The sequence below is a fragment of the Trichechus manatus genome, unplaced genomic scaffold (genome assembly GCF_000243295.1).
Source record: "Trichechus manatus latirostris isolate Lorelei unplaced genomic scaffold, TriManLat1.0 scaffold00005, whole genome shotgun sequence".
Classification (NCBI taxonomy): Eukaryota; Metazoa; Chordata; class Mammalia; order Sirenia; family Trichechidae; genus Trichechus; species Trichechus manatus.
The window spans coordinates 26,915,055-26,942,709 of record NW_004443941.1 but is presented as its reverse complement, the minus strand read 5'-3'; the positions used below and the strand labels follow the sequence as shown (position 1 = coordinate 26,942,709).

General features: G+C 38.7%; 2 protein-coding genes across 8 annotated transcripts in view; one reads left to right on the top strand and one right to left on the bottom strand.

Moving 5' to 3' along the window:
• GPATCH11 (G-patch domain containing 11) overlaps positions 1-7,939 on the top strand; it is a 10,496-nt gene extending 2,557 nt beyond the window's left edge. For all 3 annotated transcript variants that reach the window (XM_023736029.1, XM_023736031.1, XM_004369558.3), the window contains exons 2-9: positions 1,333-1,404; positions 2,521-2,747; positions 4,024-4,065; positions 4,730-4,850; positions 4,982-5,072; positions 5,930-6,040; positions 6,973-7,054; positions 7,772-7,939. In XM_023736029.1, coding sequence (XP_023591797.1) covers positions 1,346-1,404; positions 2,521-2,747; positions 4,024-4,065; positions 4,730-4,850; positions 4,982-5,072; positions 5,930-6,040; positions 6,973-7,054; positions 7,772-7,827 — 789 coding nt within the window. In that variant the 5' untranslated portion in view covers positions 1,333-1,345 and the 3' untranslated portion in view covers positions 7,828-7,939. The remainder of the gene's footprint in view (positions 1-1,332; positions 1,405-2,520; positions 2,748-4,023; positions 4,066-4,729; positions 4,851-4,981; positions 5,073-5,929; positions 6,041-6,972; positions 7,055-7,771) is intronic.
• Positions 7,940-16,135: 8,196 nt separating this feature from the next.
• The window catches only part of EIF2AK2 (eukaryotic translation initiation factor 2 alpha kinase 2), a 47,352-nt gene continuing 35,832 nt past the window's right edge, over positions 16,136-27,655 (bottom strand). For all 5 annotated transcript variants that reach the window (XM_023735979.1, XM_023735991.1, XM_012556690.2 and 2 more), the window contains 4 exons: positions 23,957-24,085; positions 20,068-20,169; positions 18,538-18,591; positions 16,136-18,459 (listed from right to left, as the gene is read on the bottom strand). In XM_023735979.1, coding sequence (XP_023591747.1) covers positions 18,337-18,459; positions 18,538-18,591; positions 20,068-20,169; positions 23,957-24,085 — 408 coding nt within the window. In that variant the 3' untranslated portion in view covers positions 16,136-18,336. The remainder of the gene's footprint in view (positions 18,460-18,537; positions 18,592-20,067; positions 20,170-23,956; positions 24,086-27,655) is intronic.

Below are 27,655 nucleotides of genomic sequence, written 5' to 3'. Positions count from 1 at the left end.
TATAAGGAATGCCAGTGGTATGAAGAATATCCCAAGTGGCACAAAATTGTTGAAATTTAGCCGAAGTATATGCAGGACCATTATCAGTTTTAAGAGCTTGGGGACATCCCATAGTTGCAATGGCTTGGGTGAAATGATGACAGGCATGAGTAAAACGGTTTCCAGAAAGGGCTGTAGCGTAGAGAAACCCAGAATATATTAGCCAAATGAAAGCCTTTACTACAGCGGGGACACTTTTGGGTTGGAAGTTTAGTGTTGGCATTTTTGTTTTTTAAACTGTGACAGTCTTTCTTAAAATGTCCATCCAGGTTTGCCGCACCCAAAACAGGTGGCAGTGGCTGGACGGAGAGCTGCCGCTAATACTTGTGCCTTATGAGTTTCTGTGCCAACATTTTGACATGCTCTAATAGCTTCTTCTGACACCTTACACTGTTCAGAAGAGAGTTCCCCATAGTGAGGGAGAAACGGAAAATGAAGGAAAGAATGATAGGAAAACTTCTGGCCTGAAGCCTGAAATCCCTTGAGGGAGCATATGAGAAAGCCCCGCCGCTCCCAGGGCTATAGCAGCCTGAATTGAGAGAGTCTGGGAAAGTTCTGCCCACGGAAAAGCCCCACCGCTCCCGGGGCTGTAAGAGCAGCCCAAGATAGACGCGCGTCTTATACTCACCACCTTCAGGGATTGAGTGAGAGGGTGTCTACAGCACCCTCACACGGGGCACCATCTGTTGCAGCCCCCCACACGGGGCACCATCTGTCGCAGCCTCTCACACGGGGCACCATCTGTTGCAGCAGCGGCGAATGTCGGGACAGCGGAGACAGTAACCAAACACAACTCTTACAGAGACGTGGGGCCAGGAGGGTCACTCTGAGGAGTTGACCCTTGGCTTCAGTCCCAGGAGTTTATTTATAGTCAATACAGCAAGCAGTGAAGCAAATAACAGAACAGTGGGCTTTGGGTGAGTAACAATAAGTTTCGGGCAAGGGAGAAGGAATTCAGGTAAACAAGCCAATCAGTAACGGGACAGTAGGTTTGGGAAAACAAATCGTGACAAGTCTCAACATGTTGGGGACAAGTCTCAACATGCTGTGCAGCGTAGAGTCCTGTGGGAGCTGCGGTTGTCAATAGTGCAGCCATGTTTAAATGCATATATCCGCACAATTAACCACAGGCAGAGATTAGGATTTACAACACATAGGAAAATTACATCAATCACAAAATGGAGGACAGCTACTCAATGCTGGGAATCATGGCCTAACCAAGTAAACACGTATTTCGGGGGGGCAAAGTTTAATCCATGACACAGTAATTGTTTTAGCCTGCTTGATTTTTAGATACTATTGCCATATGAAGTTGAACATGGCAGAAGAAGAGGACTACATGTCTGATTCCTTCATTAATGTCCAGTAAGTAAATATACACATTTCAGGTAGTAATGTGTTATAAGACATGTGTGACTATTAAGCAGTGGGATTTATTTTAAGTGTAAAGTTGAAGAGTTGGTCTTACTGCTTTATAGAAATACCTCCTGTGTGTCCATATAGAGGACTAGGAGCCCCTTCCTCCCTTCTAATGCTAACCATTTTACTTCTGCCCTTGATCCTTTTTATTCTCCTCTTCTAAGGAAATTTACTCCTTTTCCTTTATATCATCTTATTGTCCCTTCTAGCTATTATCCAGTTTTACTCTTTATTTTGTCAACCTGCTAGAAAAATTAGCCTACACTTAAAAAACCAAACCCTCGCCATCGAGTTGATTCCGACTCGTAGTGACCCTATAAGACAGAGTAGAACTGCCTCATAAGGTTTCCAAGGAGCGCCTGGTGGATTTGAATTGCTGACATTTTGGTTAGCAGCAGAACTTTTAACTACTATGCCACCAGGGTTTCCAACTTACTACACTTACTACTCCTAATTTCTTCACCTCTATACTCTTTTTAGTTTTCTACAACCTGGCACCAGCCTTCATCTTCCTAGTAAAGCAGCCATTCTAGGAGATCACTGATTGTGTTCTAATATTATCACATTTGGTGGCCTTTTCCCAGTTCTTAATCTCTTTGACAGTACTGTAGAATTTGACTCACTTTTTACTTTTTGGAGCCCTGGTGATGCAGTAGTTAAGCATTCGGCTGCTAACCAAAAGGTCAGCAGTTTGAATCCACCAGCTGCTCCTTGGAAACCCTATGGAGCAGTTCTACTCTGTCCTATAGGGTCGCTATTAGTCGGAATGGGTTTTGTTTTGTTTTGTTTTTTGCTTTTTAAAGCATCGTCTCTCTGTTCTCTGCTCTGATTCCCTGTCCTACCCTCTTGACTGTGTTGACAAATTTGTTGCTGTCACAAAATAGTCTATTGAGTTTTAGCAGCATTTCTATTATCTGTTCAGTTATCTTTGCTATCTTTAGCGATGATAGCAGAGTTGATCACAGAGGTAGCAGTGAAATGTTTAGTGTCAAGTGAGTAAGTGGCAGAGTTATGAGAAAATTTCATGTACTTGTCTAAAATAATCTTTTCATTATTGTTCAGGGAAGATATCAGACCAGGATTGCCAATGCTGAGGCAAATCCGAGAAGCCCGTCAAAAAGAAGAAAAACAGCAAGAAGCTAATTTGAAAAATAGGCAAAAGAGTTTAAAAGAAGAAGAACAAGAAAGACGTGACATTGGGTTGAAGAATGCACTAGGTTGTGAAAACAAAGGGTTTGCTTTGCTCCAAAAAATGGGATATAAAAGTGGTCAGGCTCTTGGCAAGAGTGGTAAGTCATATTTGTAAGTACACAGATATTTCTAACCAGCAAATTGATGAGTACCAGAGATGCAGAGTTTCCTATATGCTACTAAGCTTTATAGACAACCAGCATTTTGAACACTTTTCATCTTCCTCTACATTTTAGACACTGCATGTGCCATTAAGTTACATAGGCTTATCAGCCCAGCTCAGGCAGTAACAACAGGGATGGACATGGCTTATAATAGGGGCAGCAGCTAAGAATGGTAACAGGTGATGGGTTGAGAAATTCTAACGGAAAGTGAAGCAAACACTGAGGCTATGGCAGGACTCTGCCTTGGGTGCTCTGTGTCTGTGGTAGCTATCTGTGACCACCCAGTTAGAGAAGCTCAATTCTTACCTCTCTTTTTAGGAAGTGAATCTGATTATTAAGATGTAGAGACAATGTGTTAGCTTCTGTAAGCTGTTTTTCCTTCCTTGTGGTCTTCATTATTATTGCTTTGCGTCCCACCTAGCCAGGCTTTGCTTTCCCTTAGGGCTTTTACCCCCTTTGTTGTTGTTGTTGTTAGGTGCCCTTGAGTTGGTTCCGACTCATAGCGACCCTGTGTAGACAGAACCCCCTTAGACTTACAATATCTGTGTTTTCACTTCTTAAAGCTCCACCTTCAGGAGTCCCTGGTGGCACGAATGATTAAGCTGCTAACCGAGAGGTTGGTGGTTTAAACCCACCCAGAGGCACCTTGGAAGACAGACCTAGTGATCTGCTTTCAAAAGATCCAAAACCAAAACCAAACCCATTGCCGCCAAGTCGATTCTGACTGATAGTGACCCTATTGGACAGAGTAGAACTGCCCCATAGGGTTTCCAAGGCTGTAATCTTTGCGGAAGCAGACTGCCACATTTTCTCTCACAGAGCTGCTGGTGGGTTCGAATTGCCAACCTTCTGATTAGCAGGCTAGCAGTTGAACCACTGTGCCATCAGGGCGAAAGATCACAGCCTTGAAAACCCTGTGGAGCAGTTCTGCTGTGCACATATGAGGTTACCATGAGTCAGAATCGACTCAACAGCAACTAACAACAACAACAAAGCCCATCTTCAGGTGGCATGGGGCTATAAGTCAGCTTTATTGAGGATTAAGCATTTAAAAGGCAGGAGAGGTAATTGATTATAGAGTATTGATATTCCACTTTCAATATGATTAAAACTGGAGGGGGTATGTATAGAGCATTGTAAAATTGCATGCTATACTTAGCTGTAGTTTGAGGAAGAATTTCTAAAGTAGTTTGTGTTCTCTCTTTTTTAGGAGATGGTATTGTTGAACCAATTCCTCTCAACGTCAAAACAGGTAAGTAATTATTTTTGAGCATATTGTTATTTTAATTTTGGCCGTAAACATTGGGCAAGTTTGATTTCTGCATACTAGTAATTTTTGCTAAGCTTTAGCCCTTATATTTGCTTAATATATACTTTCTTTTACGATGGTGTGGCTACAGTTCTTAGGAAGCCTTTGGTAAATGTTTGTTGGTTAAACTTCTAAAACTTTTAAACTGAAAATAACTTTTAATGAGTGTAAAATAAAATTTAAATCATAAAAAATAAGGAAAAAATCTTTGTATCCATTTAAAGCAAATGCTTTTTGTCCATTGAAATGTCCTAAAAGTGTTATGAGACTGATCCATTAATTTTAGAGAAAAAAATGCTTTATTTGTACATCATATTTATTTAAAAATATGACGGTTTTTGCTATTTTCCTGATTAAAAATACTTTTAATGCCCAATTTGTATAGTATTATTATCGTATTAGATAAGACTAATGATCTTGTAAAAATCAGATTGAAGTTTGGTGTTTTTTTTTTTTAAATCTGAATGTTTTCTCCTATCACTCTTGTCAAATGATTTTTGAATGATTATACTCAGATGAGAATTGCATTAATTTGTAAATCTTTCAGTTGCCATATGTTGAAGTATAATGTCAGTAAGATTCTCATCAGAGCATTGTATCTGAACAGGGAAAAGCGGCATTGGTCATGAGGCGTTATTAAAACGAAAAGCAGAGGAGAATTTAGAAAGCTTCAGAAGGAAGGTGCACATGAAAAACCAAGCCCAAGAGAAAGCTGCAGAACAGTTTCGGTAAATCTGTGTCCAGCTGTTTCTTCTTTCATTTCCTCTTTATTGTGGTATGTTTTCTGGTGCTTAGGTATATATGATGGCTACAGAGCACATATAGACCGTATGTGTACAATTTTTTTTCTGTTAATTAGGATGCGACTTAAAAATAAGCAAGATGAAATGAGGCTAGAAGGAGACCTTAAAAGAAGCCAGCGAGCCTGTCAGCAATTGGATACTCAGAAGGTAAGCCTTTTACCCACCTTCACTTTGGTAAAATGTTTTAGCATCCAGTATGATTTGCTGTGTATTTTTATTTTTTTAAAAAAGAACTCCAGGCCTGCTTTATCTGTCCTTCTATCCTCTAAAGCTCTCCTTCAGGCTGCCCTTGTGATCTGTGATTATTGATACTCACAGTAAATGACTTGTTAACTGTGGGAAGCTGAGTTGTCGGAATTACTCCGTGAGGGTTAAATAACATTTTTACATTTAATTGTTCTCTGCTTATTTGAATGTTGATTACTCAGCACTGGTATGTATGGAAATTCTGTTCACTAGAATTTTTGATTAACCAGAATAGCCTATTTTCAGTCCATATTCAGTACTGTATGTGTCTCAAACCAGTAAATCAAGGTTGGATGCTGTTCATTTCCAATTTTAATGGTTTATGAAATCTATCTTAGTTATTATCTTAGGGATTCAAGTACCATCATTATAAAAATGACTTCATGTAAAGTCTCAAAAATGTTTGTAGTAAAATTTCCCTCATATATAAATAGATGGCTAGAAGCAATCTCTCACTCCTCTGTACTTGCATAGTACCTTATTTTGGATTTATTTCATGACAGTTAAGATTTTCTAACTAATCTGTATTATTTTATGCCCATAGCATATCTTCCCTACTAGATTGTCAGCAACTCGGGGGCAATATTCTAATTGAACTTTGAGTCCTCATAGTTCATGGTATAGTGCCTTACTCTTGAAGCAGCACACAGTAAATATTTATTGAAAGAATGAATAGATGTTAAAATAAACATGAACTGGTAATGGTCTTATCAGCACTGCTTAGCTATGTTCAATTGAGACTAAGTCTATGTTTTCAGAATATTCAGGTTCCCAGGGAGGCCTGGTACTGGCTGAGGCCTGAAGAGGAGAGTGAAGAAGAGGAAGAAAAAGAACAAGACGAAGATGAAGTTAAGAGTGAAGATTTAAGTGTATGTTTTGGCACCAATTCCTTTATAACAGAATTTCTCAACCTCTGCACTATTGACATTTTGGACCAGATACTTCTTTGTTGTAGGGCCTGTCCTGTGCATTGTAGAATGCTTAGCAGCATCTCTGGCCTCTATCCATTTAGATGTTGGTAGCACCTCCACCCGCCTTGTGACAACCAAAAATGTCTCCACACATTGCCAAATATCCCCTGAGGGGAAAAGTCACCCCTAGCTTAGAACCACTGATTTACAGGATTATTTTATAAGCCCCAAATTAAAACTCATAATTTTTGCCTTTAGCTTCAGTTTGCTCTCTCACCTCAGTTTAGGCTTGAATGATGGATTAGTTGCAAATGTAAATTATTTTAATTTATACCTTGTTTCCTGTTAAACTTCTTCAAGAGATTCTAATGAGTAACCGCCCCACCCCCTAAAAAAACCCCACAATCTGAAGAAAGTGGGGATTACTCAGGAGAGGAATATACATTCCTAATTACTTGTATATAAGAATTTTGTAGAAAACATTCATAATTTGAAAAGCCTTTGCTCCACTTAACTGGGAGACCATTAATGAGACCTTTTATGGCAAAAGTAAAGCAGTGTGCACCCTCATACCCATAAAGGGGCGGTAGATTCCGTGAAAGTAGGAAGAGTCTTTAAGGGATGCTGATTATAATAGAGCCAGCCAAAAACAATTTTCTAAACAAGTCATCTCTGTTGTGTCTGGCAGACTTGTAAAAATCTCAGGGTGGCTAGTAAACTGGGACATATCGTTTTAATATGTTACTTGTACCCTTGCCACCTCTAATAACCAACTAAAAGTATAGCAGAAAATTATGCCTTGGATTAATTCAGCATGATTTAAGGGACTTCAGAAAGCCAAGGTTCTGTCCAATAAACCATTAACGTGCTTCTGTCCTCCTATTATCTAGGTACTGGAAAAACTACGAATACTGACAGGTTATTTAAGAGAAGAACATCTGTATTGTATTTGGTGTGGGACAGCCTATGAAGGTAAGAAATACTTTAGACTTTTTCAAAATACTGAATAAGAATGCTGTTTGATTTTTAGCTTTGAGTTTTTTATAAAAGTAACATTTCCCATAGGCAGTGGAAATGTCTGGCCGCATCCAAATGGTAATGTGGGATGAATGTCTTAAAGAAATAGTGGATTTTAGAAATAATTGAGACCTTTTTAAGGTTGCTTTTAACTTTTCAGAAACTAAATGTACAAAAGGGAAATTTTCAGACTTTTACTTCAAAAGAAACAATTTTAGAATCTCTTGAGGAAGATGAATTTTTTCATGCTTTAGTTGTAAAGATTCTTCAGCTACAGATACTTGAAAAAAATTTGTATTGAATTATTAAAAGTAATTTTTATGTAGTTAGAATATTGTCCTCAAACCATAAAAATCAGGTATCTTTAAATCCACCCCATTTTTTTCTTTTTAATTGAATGGGGAAAAAATGGTTTAAAACTTGCCAAATGTCTTATGGTGCCAACTGCTTCTAATACAGCTACCCATCCTGCCTGTGCTAGCTTGTATTTAAGAACTTTGTACTTGGCAGTGAAGAAGTTGTGGTTATTGTTGTTGCTTTTATCTTTTCCTGCTTTAATAAAATAAGTAGCAAACAGAAGATCAGAACTACAATGTTACATTGAAATACTTTTCTAGAATAGTTTACTATAAAAATTGTACTAATCTTTTGTTTTACTCACATAAATTACAGATAAAGAAGACTTATTTTCAAATTGTCCAGGACCAACTTCTACAGATCACGACTAAAAATATTCCCAATAAAGTGGAACCTAGAAAAATGTTCATGTTTCCTAGAGTAAACAATCGAGCAATTAGAATTCCCCCAAATTTTTTATACCAGTAAAGAAAAGAGGGCCTTCCTATAACATTTTATTCATTTTTGTACTTCGGAAGGATATAACTGTTCACTGACTTGAGAAAATAACGGGATGCTATTTTAGAACACAAGTATCACAGACATGGCCAATTTACAATTTATGACTGTATTGTGATGCTTCTGGGGTTTAAGGACACCAGTAGGTAACCCCCTCTTCCCTTCTTCACTTTGGAACAAATTGAATAATAAGGCATGAGAGTCAGAGGAAGAATGATCGATCAGCTTTATTAGTGGTGAAGCTGAAATAGAGAACAGGGTTGACTTGCTCTCCAGTCAGCCTTCCTAATACTTCTCCCTGATTGGAGAGAGCAGCAGGCCTCTGCTTGCAGGGGCAGAGCCTACCTTTGTGTTCAGAGACCAGTTAGCTCCCAAGTTTAAAGAACCCATCAGGGTTGAGCCATACATGTTCACTTCCTTCTCCCAGTGCCACCAATCAGATAAGACACTTCTCTGTTGGGAAGGAATGAAAGAAGAGTTCAGAGAGCTTGTTCCCATACTTCTCTCTCCCAAGGAGAGGTTCTCTTCCCTCTATGCATGCATGAGGAGGAGGGGGAAAGTTTTCTGTCAATAAGACTGAGATCAGAGGCACTGTTCCATTAGGGCTTCAAATTCTAATCAGTTTTAGAAACAAAGTAATTATGATGCTTCTGGTAAAATCTTGAGTTTTTATGGAAATGTGTATATCCAGTATAAGTGATCAGTTGCTGACAACATTCCCAGCAGATGGTAGTCTAACTTCTGTCTTCATTCCTGCAGCCACAGAGAGCCCACTGCTCTAAAATGGGCCATTCCGTTGCTCTAAAAAATGTTTTTAAGTTGTTTTTCCATCTTAAGCTGGAATTGGCTTACCTATAATTTAACCGAACAAGGACATAACATGTAGCATGCCACTAGGGAGCCCCATCCATGGTTGGATGTAAAATCAGGAACTTTCTTTAAAGTTCATATTCCTAGATGTTTCCCTTAGGGATTTTGATTCAGCTAGTCTAGGGTAGTTCCTAGGGGATATCTGTATTTATTTTAAAGTCCCCAAAATGAGTCTGATAGGCACCTGAGTATGAGTACTAGTGCTGTAGGTCAAATATGGAGCATCATCGTTTGCATAGGGTTGTGCAACCAGTTGTGACCTCTTCTGTACAATATACAACTCACCTTTCAGTAGCACTGAGCAAGACATCCATCTCTTTTTCCTTTTATTAGGAACAGTATACACAAGAACAGCAAAAGCTAGTCTTCTCTTGAACGGGTTAAGACAATCAATATGACTTGCATTAACCACTGACCTAATTCACTCGGTCTCAAGTTTAACTTGGGGAATTTTAAGAAAAGATAATGCAAAGGTCCCACCCCTAGAGGTTCTGATGAAGTTGGTCAGTGAGCTGGGCATCACTACTCTTGGTTCTAAGATGAAGCAGAAATTGAGAACCACTAACTGAGTTAACTTCTAGGCCTTGGTTCTTCAGAAAACAAATCATTAATTTTATGAATATAAAGATATATAAAATATTGGCATTTATATGATTGTATACTATTGTTAATGTTTACTTCCAAGTAAATATCAAAATTTTTAATTTAAAAAAAATAAAATTGTATTAGTAGCTAAAACAAATGAATACATCTTTTCCTTAGAATTACAGTAAAGTCCTTTTGTGTCTTTTCAGCTAATATACCTACATTCAGTCAGTCCCAAAGCCACGTGGATTGTTTCACATGGAATGGAGTTAAATAGGAACTGGCTTCTCTTTCTCCTCTTACTGACTATGGGGGCAAGCCACCTCCTGCCCAAGGGCCTAGACTATTTCAGATATGTTCCTGAAGAATTATGCTGAGAATAGGAACCTTGATGGAACCCATGAACCCATCAAGGTTGCGGTCCCCCTTCCCAGAGCTCTGGCTAGCACTAGGCCAGCCTTAGAAAGTGGCAGATGTCCCTCTGTTCTTGTCCATTTAAGGTTAAAAATATAGGCTTTCAGTATGAGTAAAAACATGTTTTATTCATATAGACTTTTTATGACTTTATAACTAGAAAATAATGAGACTGAGGGAACCAAAACAATGAAAAGAATTTTTTTAATTTGTATGAAATTTGAAACTTTAAGACAAAGTGAGTTTTAACATGTCATGTCACTATTTTTGTTTATATTGTGCTACATGTATTTTCAAAATCCTATTTAGAAGTTCTAAAATGTTTCATTTTCATGATTACAAATCCAAAATACTGTAGCTTCTGACACTGAGAATAAGTAAATACACTTTACTGTACCAAATCAGTTTACCTTATAAACATTTACTTCAAGTGTTACTTGCCAAACATTAAACTGTTGAAATTTGAAAGTGAACGTTATTATTATTTAATATCAGGCATATTTTGCAGGATAAAACAGGAAATTCTCAACACTTCCATTTACTGCCCACCAATTCAAAAGCTCTTAGTTCCTGCTTTATGCAGGGCAGTGTGCTCAATGCCTTGGTGTATCCAAAAATGAGAAAGACTATCCCTGCTTTCCAGAAATTCACAGTATAATGAGGGAAATAGCCATAGAGGAATGACTGCACTCCAAGGCAAACTGGTAGCACAATACAGTAGTGAGGTACTAAACAATGGGAGTAGCAGGGAGAAGACTAATTCTGAACGGGACAAGGTGAAACACTGTGTGAGTAGATTTGGGTTCTGAAGGATGGGCATAACACTGATATGCAAAGTTAGGAGGAAGGAGTTACCATATGACCCAGCAATTCTAGGTATACATGCAAGAGAAGTGGGAACATATGTCCACACAAACAAGTTGTACGTGAATGTTCATAGAAGTATTATTCATTACAGCCGAAAAGCGGAAACAACCCAATGTCCATCAGCTGATGAATGGATAAACAAAATGTGGTATATCCATACAATGAAATATTATTTGGCCATGAAAAGGAATGAAGTATTGACCCATGCTACAACATGAATAAACCTTGAAAACATTAAGTGAAAAAGAGCACATATTGTATGATTCCACTTATATGAAATGTCCAGAATAGGAAAAAAATTATCTATAAAGATGGAAAGTAGATTAGTGGTTGGTCAGGGCTGGGGGAGTTGGGAGGAAATGAGGAGTAACTACTAATGGGTACGTGTTTCTTTTGGGGGTGACAAAGATGTTTTTAAATTGATGTAGTAGTGGTGGTTGCACAACTCTATGAATATACAAAACACCACTGATGCACACTTTAAATGGGCAAGTTGTATGATATATGAAATACCTCAACAAAGGAGTTATTTTAAATTAACATTGAACAAGGGGTGCATAATGGGAGGTAAAACTGGGAAGACAGGCCAGGGCCATATTAAGAAGGCACGTCAAGTGGTGTCATTTGAACTAAAACCTTTATAGATTTTTGAGCAAAGAAGGAACATGATCAGATTAATGTTTAGAAAACACTGCAATGCACAGGAAAGATTTTAGGGGATAGAATAAAAGCCAGTTATCTGAGTGAGCAATAAAGAGAAACTGAATCAAGGCAACAATGGTAATTGTGAAAAGGCGGGGACAAATACAAGAAACAATTTAGGGGATGAATAGAGAACATTTGGCACCTGATTTGGGATGTAGAGGAAAGGCTGAATGGAAGATGACACAAAGCCATATTCTGCCGAGAGTGTATCTGAATAGTTCTTAAGAGGGCCATGCAATTGGGAATCTGATGAAAACTCAGAAAAGTGTACTACATATTTACCCTTCATCTCTAAGGTCTCATCCAGCTCTGAAATTTTAAGATTCTATATAAAAATGTGCATATTATTTGAGGCAATTTATAAACACTTTGAGGAGTCCCTGGGTGGTGCAAACACTTAAGTGCTTGGCTATTAACTGAAAGATTGGCAGTTTAACCCACATGGAGGCACCTCAGAGGAAAGGCCTAGCAATCTGCTTCCACAAGGTCACAGCCATGAAAACCCTATGGAGTGCAGCTCTACTCTGCAACACGTGGAGTCGCCATGAATTGGAATCAACTCAATGGAAAATGGATTGGTTTGGTTTTATTTTTAATCAACACTTTGAAACCCATGTGTGGACTTCCTGGATGTCCAATCCCAGACTGAGAATCCCTAGACCAATTTCTCAACCTTGGCATACTGACATTTTGGGCTGGATAATTCTTTGTTTTGGGGGGCTGTCTTGTGCATTGTAGGATGTTTAGCAGCATCCTTGGTCTCTACCAGGGATGCCAGTAGCATACCTTCCCCCTACACACACACCTTCTCCTCTTCCCCACGTTGTGACAACCCAGAGTGTCTCCAGACATTGCCTAATGTCCTGTGGGGCAAAACTGCCTCAGCTGAGAACCACTGCCCTAGATCATAATGGACATTTTACAGTGCATCAGAATCACTTGGAGGACTTGTTAAAACATGTCTGGGCTCACCTCAGAGTTTCTGCTTCAGTAGGTTTGGGGTGGGGACCAAAAAGTGTACATTTCTAACAAGTTCCAGGTGATGCTGATGCTTCTGGTCCAGAGATCACACTTTTTTTGCGAACCACTGGTTCTCAACCAGGGGTGATTTGGGGTAGATGCCAGGGATGTTACTGAACATCCTACGATGCACAAGACAGCCACCCACAACACAGAACTACCCAGCCCAAGATGCCAACAGTGCAGCTGTTGAGAAACTGCCCTAGAGTAAGCTATTTCTTGATGTTAGGCAATTGCAGGTCACAACCCATTAGCTAGGCTGCAGCTAGCATATTTGAAAGTGAAATAGAACAGAAAATAACGGCATGCATAAAAAATAGTAATTGATTTGGGAAACTTCTAGGTAGTTAAATAGACAGGTGGGTGGGTAGGTAGGTAGAGAGACAGATACGGTTGGTTCTCCTTAATCATGGCAGTTAGGGTCTATTAAGTGTCCTTGAACACTGAATGAGTGAACACTGAGCCACTGCTCCTGAGGGAAATACAGGGTTGGGTTCCTGTGAGGCCCTGGTCACGTTTTGTCAGCCAGTCAATACATAACCTTGTTTTATGTGTATTTCTATTTAAAGACACCTCATTTAATACAACTGACCTATTAACATCGAATGAAGCTTATCTAACACGTGTGTTTTCTCTGCAAGGCACCTTGTGGCCTTGTGCTTAGGGACACCAGATATCGTATCAGCTCTATGCTTGGGAGCCATTTTAAACAGCGTAATCACCAACAAAAAGCACAAAAATGAGAAAAATGTGGTACTAAACAGACCACAAAAAGGACACTTGTTTATGAAAGCTGAAACAAGAAGGCAGAGCATCACCTTGATCAACGTCAGATGGGAAATGGGGTGTCAGTGACTCAAATTTTTTCTTGCTCTGTGAATATCTGAGAATGACTGTGAGAACACCCGAGGACCGATTTTGGGGTTACAAATAGATTTCAGCAAGTCGGCAAATTTGCAAATATGGAATCTATGAAAAATAGGGGTTGACTATAGAATAAAAACATATACAGAGTTGCAATCTTAAGAATTTTTTCTTATAGTGGTCAAAAAAAGTGTGGATAGTAGAGGAAACCAAGACTCTAAGGGTTGTGTGATAGACTGAATAATGGCTCCTAAAGATACCCAGGTCCTAATCCCTGGAACCTGAGAATCACCTTATATGGAAAAGGGGTCTTTGCAGATGTGATTAAGTTAAAGATCTTGAGGTGGGGAGAGTATCCTGGATTATGCAGGTGGTCCTAAGTGTAATCACAAGTATTCTTGTAAGAGAGAGGCAGAGGGCAATTTGACTACATAGAAGAAGGCAATGTGATCATGGGAGCAAGATGCCTCACTGCTGGCTTTGACAATGGAAGAAGGAGCTGCAAACCAAGGAATGGAAGCTGCCACCAGAAGCTGGAAAAGGTAAGGAAATGGATTCTCTGTTAAAGCCTCCGGTAGGAGCACAGTCCTGCCCACACCTTGACTTTAGACCAAACCCAGAAAAGTAGTTGTTGTCAAGTCGATTCCAACTCATGGTGAACTCGTGTATGTCAGAGTAGAACTGTGTTCTACAGGGTTTCCAATGGCTGATTCTTTCAGAAGTAGATCACCAGGTCTTTCTTCTGAGTTGCCTCTGGGTGACTCAAACCTCCAACCTTTCAGTTAGCAGCCAAGCATTTTAACCACCTACACCACCTACAACTCCTGACTTTAGACGAGTGAAACTGAGTTTGGATGTACGGCTTCCAGAGAATAAAAGTGTTATCTTAAGCCAACAAGTTTGTGGTTATTTGTTACAGCAGCCACAGGAAAATAATACAGGTCTCAGTCAAATTAACCCCTAAAGTCAAATCTTTGAGAGAGATTTCATTTGCCTCACATGTTTACCTATTACAGTTTTTAATTAGAATTTAAGCCAATGGTGGGGTGACGGTACACCTGTGAACTGTGGTTCCTTCATCTGTGACCATTCTGAGAAAAAGATTGTCATAATCACAGACACCGAATCACAGACATTCAGTGCTGGATGGACCTCTAGATATAAAGAGTAAACATCTACATGGAGATGTTTGCCATACTGTATTCCTTAGATTTCTTTTTTCTATACAATAGTCTCTCTCTTGGCAGTCCCCTGGATTCAACCACCACCTCTGTGTATGAGTCTAATCCCAGCATTCCTCCCAAGCTCCTAGCCTGCATTTCCTACAGTCTGCTCTACATCTTCACCTTAATATTCTGGCAGCATCTCCAAAATGGGACTCAATGTCTTACCTCCATATGTGCTCTGCCTCACCATGCCCCATCTCCTTTAATGGTGTCACTTACATGCCACTCACTTTGAAATGCACCTGAAAGTAATCTTTGAGGTTTACCTTTCTCTTAATCTCTACCTCTAATTAGTTGCCACTCCAATTAGTTTTATCTCAATTATACTTCTTGGTTCTCTCCTCTCCTTTTGTTCAGACTCTCTTGGCCTCTCAGCCTTCTGACCTTTTAAATATAGTCTCTTCCTGCTCCAACCCATTTTAAAGACATTTTTTCAAAGCACTGGTTAGGTCACACCCTGAATTTAAAAAAATCTCATTTGTCACCTTTGGAAGTTGCTAGGCCACCAAATTATTCTAAAAATGGATAAATCAAATATTTACCCCATCTTTCCTATTTAGACTGAGAAACTTCTTATAGAAGAATCACAGATGATAAATGCAAGAGGTTTGATAAAATCAGAAAACCACTATTTTGCAACTCCTTATGAAATAATGGAGCCCTGATGGCGCAGTGGTTAAGAGCTCAGCTGCTAACCAAAAAGTCAGCAGTTCAATTCTACCAGCTGAGCCTTGGCAACCCTATGGGGCAGTTCTGCTCTGCCCTATAGAGTTGCTATGAGTCAGAATCAACTCGAGGGCAGGGGGCTTGGTTTTAATAAAATAATGGGTCCAAGCAACATTCACCCAGAACTGCTAAAACCATTAGTTGAAAGGAAGCTTCATAATGGATTATACCACCTGAACCCACTGATCAGTCTTAACATCACTGAAAGTGGAACAATCAGACATCATGTTCCTCCTGAAGTGATACAGTAGAAAGTATACACCATCACCTATGGAGTATTCTTGGGGAAAAAAAAAAGAACCAGAATCCAATGAAACTTCTAGATCTAACTACCAGTTCATAGGTAACGTGATGGATAGAACAACATGTTACATGACACTATGCGGGTACCATCAGCCAAATCCTGAATGGAGGAAAGTCTACAGGACATATGATCCAGTTTATTTCTCAAATAAATGGCAAGAGGAAATTTAAAAAGAAACACAAAACAAAACAGGTAAATGTTATAAGAGACACATCAAATGCAACATTGGAATCTGATGTAAACAACCAGGAAAAAGAGATATTTGATATAGGAAAACTGAATACCTTAGATGATAATTAATGAAATCTCATTAATTTTACTGAGCGTGACGATATTGTGCTTTTCTTAAAAAGACTATCTCTTAGATATATATGTATCCACACACACACATATATATATATATACTGAATTTTGCTGAACACTTGGAAGTTTCAGACATCATGTCACTTTACCCCTAAGTATTTCTGCATGCATTGCCTAAGGATAAGACACTTTGCTGCATGATCATACCAAAGAAAATGAACAATTATTTTATAATGTCATCTAATGTGACGTCCACAGTCAAATGTTCTCAATTGTCCCAAAAATGTCTTTCATAGCTGTGTGTGTGTTTTTTTTTTTTTTCCTTTTTAATATCCAGGACACAATCAAGATTCAAGCATTGCATTTGGTCATTATATCTCTTTATCTTATATTTAGAATATGCTCATTATATTTAGAATGTTTTCCCTGCTCCCCACCCCTCCATGGAATTAATTCTTTTGAGAAGCCCAGTCAATTATCTTATAGCATGAGCTACAGTCAGGATTTGTCTAATAATATCCTCATGATTAAATTCCAGTTAAACACTGTGGACAAGAAAACTAAATAGCTGATATTGTATAATTCTTCTTGTATCACAATAGGAGGCTCATGTTGTTAGGTTTTCCCACTATCAGTGATGCTCATTTTGATCACTTGGTTATTGTGGCGATCCCGTGATCTTTCCATTGGAAAGGTACATTTTTCCCTTTATAACTGTTATATCATCTATGGGATTACATTTACTTCCTTGTAAGATTCTGTTCCCCAACACCTTTTCAGCCAATGGTTTTAGCATACATTGATAAACCTTGCCTTAATTAATTTCTGCTTTGGGAGTTGAAAAAAGTATTAACTTTTTTTTTAAATTAACACTTCAAAAATAGTTCTAAGTCCTTATAAAAATATCTTCTCTTACTGTGATTTTTCTCATTTTCTATTTAGCCTAAATTTGACTCATTAAAAAATACTCTAAAATCACACGGCAGATTTAGAATGGTGAGTTGGTTGCTATAAAGTTTAAATTAACCTGCAAGGTCTTCCAGGTTGCAGCCCAAATTATTATCTGGCATTCCTACAGCAATTGAGGGCAACGAACTAGTATACCCAGTGTTCCTCAAATATATCTCTTCCTGAACTCATGACGCGTGTACCAACTGCCCCAGTGGTCTCACCTCTACTCACACAAATCCCTTGCATACCTGGATGTCCCACTGAAATGTCTCTTCTAAGCCCTGTACCATGATACCTCAGTAGAAAGTGATTTCATCCCTCCAGGTTGACTTTTTCCATACTTACTACCTTACAGCACAGTTATCTACTCTTTAATGTGTTTGTTATTATAGATACAAAAATAAAAAGAATCACTATGTAGCAAACATTAGTGAACACAAAATAACCAGTTGCTGTCTAGTGATTATGACTTATGGTGACCCCATGTGTGTCAGAGTAGCACTGTTTTCCGCAGGGTTTTCAATGGCTGATTATTGGAAGTAGATCGCCAGGACTTTGTTTCGAAGTGCTCGAGTTGACTCAAGCCTCCAATCTTTTGGTTAGCAGCCAAGCGTATTAATTGTTGTACCACCCAGGAGCTCTTAGTGGACTCAACATCCAGTTTAAGGAAAAAAGTTGCCATTACCTTTGATATTCACTTCCCCAATCATATCACTCCCCTCCCACTTTAGAGATAAGCACTATCCTAAATTTAATATTTCATATTCCCTTCCTTTCCTTTATTTTACCACATTTGTTTAGATAGTTAAACAAAATGACTTTCTTTTGCATGTTCTGCAATTTTATATAAATGGAATCATTCTGTATGTACTTCCTGTAATCTGCTTTGTTCAGTTAACATTATGTTCCTGAGAGATATATCATGGTGTTGCACTTAGCTACAATTCATTCATTTTCACCGCTATATAGTATTCCAATGTGTGACTATAATACAATGTATTTATCCATTCTATTTATGATGGACATTAGGGGTTGTTTCCCATTCTTTTGTTTATTATAAACAGGGTTCTATGAATGTTCTTATAAGGATGTATGTAGGAATGGAAATGATGGCTTTGAGCATACATGCAACAACAACTTTATAGATAATGCCAACTTGTTTTCCAAAGAGATTGTATATCACTTATCTTTTTATGGGTATCATGTTTCTCCAACTGGCTTGTAAGCCAATTAAGGCAGAGAAGGTCTTGTATTTCTTGGCCTAGAAATAGTAGATACTCAATATATATTTATTGATTGATTCACTAATTGATATAAGAAAAAAATTTTGAAGGATTTTCAGAATAAAGAGATAAGCTAGAAAAAAAGTCAAAGGTAAGGATGCTTTTGATGTAAACAATGAAAACTTTTCTGCAACAGTAGTAAAAAATTAAGAGGAAAAATGAAAGCAGAAGGTAAATACCTGCTCATATCATCTAGCATATTTTAGACAGTTAAAGGAAAATCATGAATCAGAAGCAGCAGCAGGATACTTTTTCAGAAGGGCCCTAACACGTGTTTGGCTTTTTTTCCTCTGGACCAGTCTTCCATTCATTCAAAGTCTTGAGTATTTCAGGTGCCGGAAGTCGTTTCTTGGGATCTTTTGCGAGTAACTTTTGTAGAAGATTTTTCTGTAATGATAATGAGAATCAGTATTAAGAAATAAAACACTGAAATAAATAAAATTCTGATTACTTTTAAATGCTTACTTCCTTGGGATCAAATACATCTGGGAAGAAACCTTTTCTTAGCTTGCCAAAAATCTGAAAATAAAAAGATATAGTAATTAGGTAAGTATCTACTTGGGAGGAAAAACAAACTTAGAAATCACTAAAGACTGGGGATACGCTAACTAAAGGATACTTCTGGATCTCTGGGAAATTCTCTTTAGCCAAGAAGCAAGTAAGACCCTCTCTGCCCACCCTCCCAACACCTAATAACCATCCCTAACATTACCCAAAAACCCACTGCCATCGAGTCAATTCTGACTCACAGCGACCCTATAGGAAAGAGTAGAACTGCCCCGTAGGGTTTCAAGGCTATGAATCTTTATGGAAACAGACTGCCACATCTTTCTCCTGTGAAGCGGCTGGTGGGTTAAAACCACCCACCTTTCGGTTAGCAGCCGAGTGCTTTAACCACTGTGCCACCAATACCAAGTGTTAAGTGCATTGTATGCATTATCTCCCTTTATCCTTTCTGGAACCCTGTCCTATAGGTACTTTCATTATCCCCGTTTTACAGAGAAGAAGGCTGTTGACTCCAGGTGAGCTTCACACTTAGATCTCCAGTTGCCTACTACCTTTAGAGAGAAGCCCTGGTGATGCAATGGTTAAGAGCTCAGCTGCTAACTGTAAGGTTGGCTGTTCAAACCTATCAAGCAACTCTGTAGGAGAAAGACCTGGCAACCTGCTCCTGTAAGGATTACAGCCAAGAAAACCCTGTGGGGCAGTTCTCCCCTGTCTCACTATGAGTCAGAATTGCCTTGATGGCACTTACCAACAACACTGCCTTTAGAGGCTCCCCACTGCCTACACAAGAAAGTCTATATTCTTGTCTCAATTTAGTCCCAACCTGCCTTCCCAGCTCTGCTAACCACCATTTCCTTGTACCTCATATGCTCCAGCAAAATGACACCACCTGCTGTTTCCAAAGACACCCTGTACGGTCCTGTCTGAATGCCTGAATCACCTTCTCCCTGTACTGGACTATTGGAAGCCAACCGATCCTTCAGGGCCCAGCTTAAATGCCTTCGTGAAACCTAAATCCCTACAGCTGGAAAGATCTCCCTTCTAGCTGCTTCCATAACACTTTATGCCCTATCCTAAAACATGTATTGCATTCTCTTTTATTCTCCCTATCTAGAAAATAAGCTCCTTGAGAACAAGGCTTATTCACTGATATAACCCTTAGGATAGTGTCTTCCACAAAGCAGGCAATCAATAAAAATTTACTGGCTGACTTGAATAAGAAGAAACAGCTGTAGTTTTATGAGATGTACACACCTTCCAGAGAAGATAAAAATTTTGGTCTTTAACAAAATGGTAGCCAAACTTGAAATAGAGAAAATCCATATTTCACTTGCAGTTAGAAATATTCAAGCCCATCCTCACACAAGGACAAGAGCTGTTTGCTGTAGCACTTTGAAGGTGATGGTCAATAATTTTTGTCCCTTAATTCTTTTTTGCAATTTAGTTTATTTGTTCCCCCCCCTTAATTCTTTCTTTGAGATTATTTACCTTGACTGTTTCCTGAACAGTAGTACATACGTGAAGAAGCTCAGCAAGAATTAGCCCCAAAGTGAAGATGTCCACTTCATTTCCATATTCTGGTGAAGACATCTGAAGAGAACAAAATGTGATATTGACATCTGTTACTCACCCAATATAAATATGCATGCATTGAGAAGCCAAAAAAGTTATTTTACCACAATCTTTTAACAATGTAGGTTTATTAGCAGAAGCTGTGGAATCATACTGTCCAGATTCTAATCACAGCTCTGCCACTATTCAACCGTAAATGTGGGACTAATGTCCACTATAAAATGAGGATAGCAATAGTGTTGACCTCAGAGTTTGTTGTGGGGATTAAGTGAGATACAGCATGTAAAGCACTAAAAATAGTGCCTAGACCCAAAACTCATTGCTATCGAGTCCATTCTGACTCACAGTGACCCTCCAGGACAGAGTAGAATTGCCCCATAGGGTTTCCAAGGATGTAAATCTTTACGGAAGCAGACTGCCCCATCTTTCTCTCATGGAACAGCTGGTGAGTTCAAACCGCCAACCTTTCAGTTAGCAGTTTAGAGTGCTTAACAACTGTGACACCAGGGCTCCTTAAAAACAGTGCCTAGTAGGGGTAAAATATTTCACCCAGTGCCGGCATACTCAAAAACGTTAGACATTATTATAATTATTGGCCAAGAATGCTAGATTATATAGCGTACATTAAAAACTTTTAAGTCTAATACTAAATAGGTAAATGATAAGCTTAAGCCTTTACCAATTCTGCCTCTGTTGGATCCATTATTTAAAGTAAGCATGCGGTTAAGATGTGGAATAAACAGTAAAATATCACCATAGATGCTTCTTCCATAAAAAGACTTGTATGCAAATGTTCATAGAAGCTTTATTTGTAATATTCTATAACTAAAAACAATCTAAATATTCCTCAACAGGAAAATGGATAAACAAATTGTGGTATATTCATACAATGGAATACTCCTCAGAAATAAAAAGGAATAATCTACCAGTACTGGTGGTGCAGTGTTTAAGCGCTCGGCTGCTAACTGAAGGGTCAGCAGTTTGAACCCATCAGCTGCTCCACGGGAGAAAGATGTGGCAGTCTGCTTCCATAAAGATTTACAGCCTTGGAAAACCTATGGGGCAGTTCTACTCTGTCCTATAGGGTAGCTATGAGTCAGAATCAGCTCAATGACAGTGGGTTTGGTTTTGGTCTGGTATATGCAACAACTACAAGTATTCTCACAGACATTACTTTGAGTAAAAGAAATCAAATACAAAGGAATGCATTCTGTGGGATTTCATTTATACGAAGTTCAAGAACAGAAAAAACTAATCTATGGGGACAGAAATCAGAACCCAGGTTCCCTCTGTGCAGTGGGGAGGAGGGAATGACTGGAAAGTGGCTGGGGGGAGTTTTCTTGGGAGATGAAAATGTTCTACATCTTCATAGGTTTGTGGGTTACAGAGGTATATGCAGTTGTCAAAACTAAAAAATGTATACTTAAGATTTATACATTTTACTATATATAAATTTTTGCTCAATAAAGTGCTTTTAAGTTTTAGAAAATCACCTAAGAAACAGAAAAGCACAATGATGATGTACAGCCATGCATCACTTAACATCCACAATACATCCTGTGAAACAGGTCATTATGTGATTTGGATGTTGTGCGAACATCATATTACAGGCAGTCCCTGGGTTACAAACATCCGACTTACAGACAACTCATACTTAAGAACGGACTGCTGCATTTGAGAGGCATGATGTACTTCACGGTAATATTTTTGAAAGAAAATTAGAGAGATAATGCCACAACACTCAATAGACGTGCAATACATGAGCTTGGATGCTGCTGCCTACGAGTTGAAGCATACACTGTTATACAGTAAACTTTTTATTTATAAGTAGGGAAAATTCACACCAAAATAATGACAAAAAGTACAGTACAGTACATACATAAGCCAGTAACACAGGTGTTTATTATGACTATCAAGACGTATTTTAAGTTATATATGTGCTGTACCATTATATGCCTGGCAGTGCAATCGCTTTGTATACAAGAGACACGAGATACAAGTTGTGTGTGGAAAGCTGTTGTGTTCGCTACATCCAGTTACATCTGCTATGTCCTGTTCTCCGATGGAGATTTCTGAACTCTATTATAAACTTATGGGACCAGAGATGTATATGCATTCAGATGTTGCCCAAAGGGACATTATGTGGCACATGACTGTATTTTAAAATTCTCAGAGTAACAACCTAGGATGCAGGAGATATTTAATAAAGTTGGAGTTAAAAGGGAGCTGTTAGCTGTTAGCCCTCTATAGTGTTCTACTTTCAAACTCTTCACAAAACTTTAATTATGTTTTGTGCTAAATGGTCCAAGCCATCCCCAAAGGTGTATTTCTTCTTGGAACAAAACAGAAGAGGTATTTTATAAGATATGTTATCAGTAAAATCATCTTTAAAGGGCAATAACAAAAACAGAATGAACAACCCCAAATGAAAAATGGACAATAGATCAACAACAACAACAAAAATACTGTTAGAATTATTTAATGAGAAACTAATTTGCTCTGTAAACCTTCATCTAAAGTACAATAAATAAATTAAAAAAATCAGAAGTTGATTCTTTGAAAAGACCAATAAAATTGAGAAACTGATGAGGAAAAAAATACTATTGGAATAGTGAGTCTATATATAAGATAAACATTCACAAATCAATAGCCTCACAAATAACCAATTAGATACAAAAATCCCATTTTAATAGAAAAACACTATACATATTCAAGAAAAAGCTTAAAAAGTATGAACAATCTTCATAAAGAAAAAATATTTGGTGAAAACTTCATTAAAGAATATAAAGGCTGCCTTGAAGTACGTTGTATCATTGCTCCCAATTGTTCACTGCCCTGCTGGTGTTTATCATAACATGTTTGTAAATGTAAAAAGTTAGAAACTTTGCCTTGGGCTCAGCCATGCAGTTGGCTCTGGGCAATGAAACATGAGTGGAAGTGATCATGCCATCGCTGAGGACAGCCAATAAAAGCCATCACAAGGGTCTACCTCTGCCATGAGGACAGCAATAACCCAGATAGGGTTTTTCCTTCAGCCAGGGCCCTGGAATGAAGTGGACACATGGAACCCAACTGCAGCCAGCTTGTGGCCAACATGTAATGTGAGCAAGAATAATACTGTGCTGTTTTGTAAGCCATTAGGATATTGGGGATCCATGCTATTATTACCAGAGTATATCCTGCAAAATCTGACTGATGGAGGACTTGAATTAGTGTGAGACACATCCCAGTTTCCTGGGAAAGTCTCAAATACATATATAGATGTCAATTTTCCTCAACTGAATCCTTGAATTCAGTGCAACTGCGATCACAATCTTAACCCCACTCATTATGGAACATGACACGCTGACTCTACAGTTGGAAATAGCCTAAATAAATGCCCATCAATAAGGACGTGGTTAAATAAATGATGGTACATCTGTATTCTGGAATACAATGCAGTTGGTAAAGGAATGTACTATTTGTACTATCTATTTGTATGGATAATGGAAAGATTATATTATTGAGCGAAAAAAGTCACAAAATTACAGTATACTTGTAAAAATGTGCGTACATTTTTATGTTAAAATGTTTGTGTATGTATTTTTGTTTGTATATTTTTATATAATTCACAGAAAATGATCTAAAAGGATAAACAACAAACTAGCAATGAGAGCAGAAGTAGAGAGGAAAGTTAAGGGAAATTTTCCATTTTCCTTTTATATACTTCTGCTCTGTTTCAATTTTATAAGAATTGCTATTATTTGTATAATTAAAAAAACCAAAAAAGTCAGAAACATATAGACAGAAAGGAAAGGGACTGCACCTGTTCTGGGCTCATGTATAGCAACGTTCCCTTTTCAACCGTTCGCTTTTCATCATTTTTCAAGGTTGTTACAAGTCCAAAGTCTCCAATCTTTACTTGTTTTGTATGTACTAAAAATATGTTACTCGGCTAAGGAAAAAAATACATATATTTAATTTATACATAGCAATTTGACAAACTTTTACCACATATCTGAATCATATTTAGCAACAACCATTTTTCTATTAACTTATAAGTAAATTACTTATACCGTCTTCCTATTTAATCTTACACAGGCATTTAGCCTTACACAGGTAGCCCAAGTCAGGAAATTTAAAATCACAGGTCTTTAAAATGTCAGCTGGAGGAAGTAAGAAACTTTTTAGCTAACGGCAGAAAAGGCTGGGGGAATAGTTGCCTTCAAATATCTGAAGAGCTGTCAAGTGGGGGCTGGGTTGATTCTCTGTGGTGCCAGGAAATGAATCTGGGAGTAGAGGATGGAAATGACCAAAAGATTTGCTTTCACATATTCTAATATACTAATGGAGGCAGTAGTGGTTCAATGGTAGACTTTTCACTTTCCATGCAGGAAACTGGGGTTTGACTCCTGGCCAATGCACTTCATGTACAGTTATCACCTGTATGTCAGTAGAGGCTTGCATGTTGCTATGATGCTGAACGGAGTCACTGGGTGGCACAAATAGTAAGTGCTCAACCACTAGCTGAAGGGTTGGTGGTTTGAACCCACCCAGAGGCACCTCAGCAGACAGGCCTGGTGATCTGCTTCTGAAAGGTCACAGCCTCGAAAACCCTATGGAGCAGTTCTACTCAGCACACACGGGGTAGCGATGAATCTGAATCAGTTCCACGGCAACTGATAACAATGATACTAAACACGCTTCAGTAGAGCTTCCAGTCTAAGCCTAGGAAGAAAGGCCTGGCAATCTATTCTGAATATCAGCCAATTAAAACCCTATGGATCACAATGGTCTGATCCGCAACCAGTCACGGGGACTGCATAGGACCAGGAAGTTTTGTTCCATTGTGCGTGGGATCACCATGAATCGTGGATAGACTCCACCCCATAGCAGCTAACAACAACAACACTACTCATTGTGTGGTCCAAAGAACAGGAGTTAAAGAATTCCCCATCCCACAACCCAAGGTCAAGAAGGGGGGAGTGTTGACATGTTGTGGGGTTGGCAACCAATGTCACAAAACAATATGTGTATTAATTGTTTAATGAGAAACTAGTTTGCTCTGTGAACCATTATCTAAAGTACAATAAAAAAAAAATTTTTAATTAAAAAAAAAGAATTCCTCATTCCAGAAAGTATACAAGCTGAGGCTGGACACCCACTTGGTGGAAATGTTGCATATATAAGTCCAGGCTCTTATAAGGGTTGAAGAAGATACCCTTAAGATCTTTTCTAATTCTGAGATTCTCTAGATGGGTCCTTTCTCAGAAATGCTGCAGAATATCCTGTGCAGACTTTCTCCTGGGGGCTTCGTTTATGTCAGTTTCTCCAGGCCTTTGACAATGTAATAAATAGAACCCCTTCACCTTACCTGGAGACCAAGTTAACAGGAAGCTGATTGCTAGCACCAAAGTATTTTTTCCATGTAATTGTTTAAGCAAATTTTTTAAAAAAAGGAAAGATAGATGATGAAATCAATGTTATCATCCTTGAAAAGACTAGACTTTCAATATGATGCTGGGCTATACACACGCAGATGATGTGGGAGAACAGTTATGAGAGGGCCTAGTAAAGAAACTGAGAGGAGAGAGGACATGAGCCCGCAGAAGTCTACAAGAGGAGCTTCCAAGAAGCCAGCCTGAGAAGGCTCATGCAGAAATTGGCAGTTAGGTTAGAATTCAATGAACAGAATGGAACCTAAAGCCAATAACATACATGGAAAGCTACAGATGTGCACAAAGTGCGTGTGGCAAGGGGAGACTCCTATACGATCTTAAAGTTACCATGTAGGAATCTGTTAGGTTTGTAATTGTCCCATCTGAGTCCTAGACTGAGAAAGGATGTTGAGTTGATGATGTTGTCTAAGTATATAAACTGGATGGGACTATAGTAAAAACATCATCTCAATTGTTTAGAGTCCATTAAAATTAAAAAGAAAAGCAATAGTGCCACATTTTGTCTAATCAGATGTTATGATTAGGTGAAATGTGTGGTTGTAGAGCACAGAAAATGGGTGCAAACTTCATACAGGAGACTCAAGGAACAGGGGCTCATCCTCAGGCTGAAGCTGACCAACGACCCTAGACCTTTTTGGGGACCAAACCTCCAACAGAGAAGCAGCCACAAATAGTAAGCCCTCACTCCAGAAACCCGTGTCCAGGTCTCTCACCAGCACCTTTGGTCTAGTTCTTAAGATTCCAACATAAAGAGGTAAACACTGTAAAGTTTTTACAAAGTGGGGCTTTATTGGGTAAAGACCATTTGGTGGCAAACCGCCTACAGCTGGAATTTAGAAAAGCATCATAAAAAAGTGCCCACCTTCACTGGCATCTTCTCTCAAATGAGAGAAAGCAGCAACTGTAGCAGTAAGAGGTAGAGAAGCAGAAGATGAAAGAAGGATCCAGCATTAGAGTCTGACCTTTGAGTACCTGCATGCATAGAGCAAAAATTCTCTGCAGACAGACCCAAGAAAAGATAACTCCATACTCAGGACACAGATGATGTGGGGTACAGGAGAGAGTGGACAGATGAGGTGGTAGAAGAAAGGAGAATCCAGTTAGTATCAGGACCAAGACACTTCCCAGAGCCACAGTCAGTGGCAGGTTTCACTAATTCATCCTGAAGACAGCCTGGAAGTTAATACCCAAACTTCTGTACTTTATTTGCAGGTTACTGTATATCAACAAGTGTTCTTACTTTCTTATTAATTATATGTATGACTTATTCCAAAGTGAAGGTATGGCCATTCTAAACTTACCCTTCTGAATACAGTTATAATGTTCTAACATTAAAGAACGCCTTCAGGTATTGTTAAAAAGAGATATTGGAACTAGATGGACTTACACACTGAGGCGCCAGACATCCAGCCCCTGAGCAGACCAAGGTGGCAATACCTTTTAAGGGCCAAAAGGTTGGAGGTTTGAGTCCACCCAGAGGCACCTTGGAAGAAAGGCCTGGTGATCTACTTCTAAAAAAAAATCAGCCATTGAAAACCCTGTGGAGCACAGTTCTTCTCTGACACACATGGGATTGCCATAAGTCAGAGTCAACATGAATGCAACTGTTTTTTCTAAAAATTTTTATTATTCCTATCTAGTTCAACACCCACTATATACATGGATGCTTATTTTTCTCCAGGAACTTTTTTGCTTTGTTCCGCACTCCTGGCTGTTTTAGATGATGTAAGTAGACGGCCAAAATCCATATAGATAAGATGCTTCTGTCTACAAAAGGGAAAGGCCTCTAGAGTGATCAGGAAAGGCTATATAAAGGAAACGGTGCCAGAGACAGGCAGAAGAGTGGTGCGTGTGAGAACGTGAGCAAAGGTTTAGTGATAGGATTCAGCCTGCCTAGTTTGTGATGGGAGTGGGCAAATCACAGGGAAGTGAGTATGGAGACTGTGAATAGCTGTTCTCTCTCTCTTCTTTCATTTTGATGAGAAGGAAAAATGGGAAAACTGTTGGTCCAGACCATGAAAGAAGCTAGGAAACCAGAAGAAAATAAAAATACTAAAGGATGATAC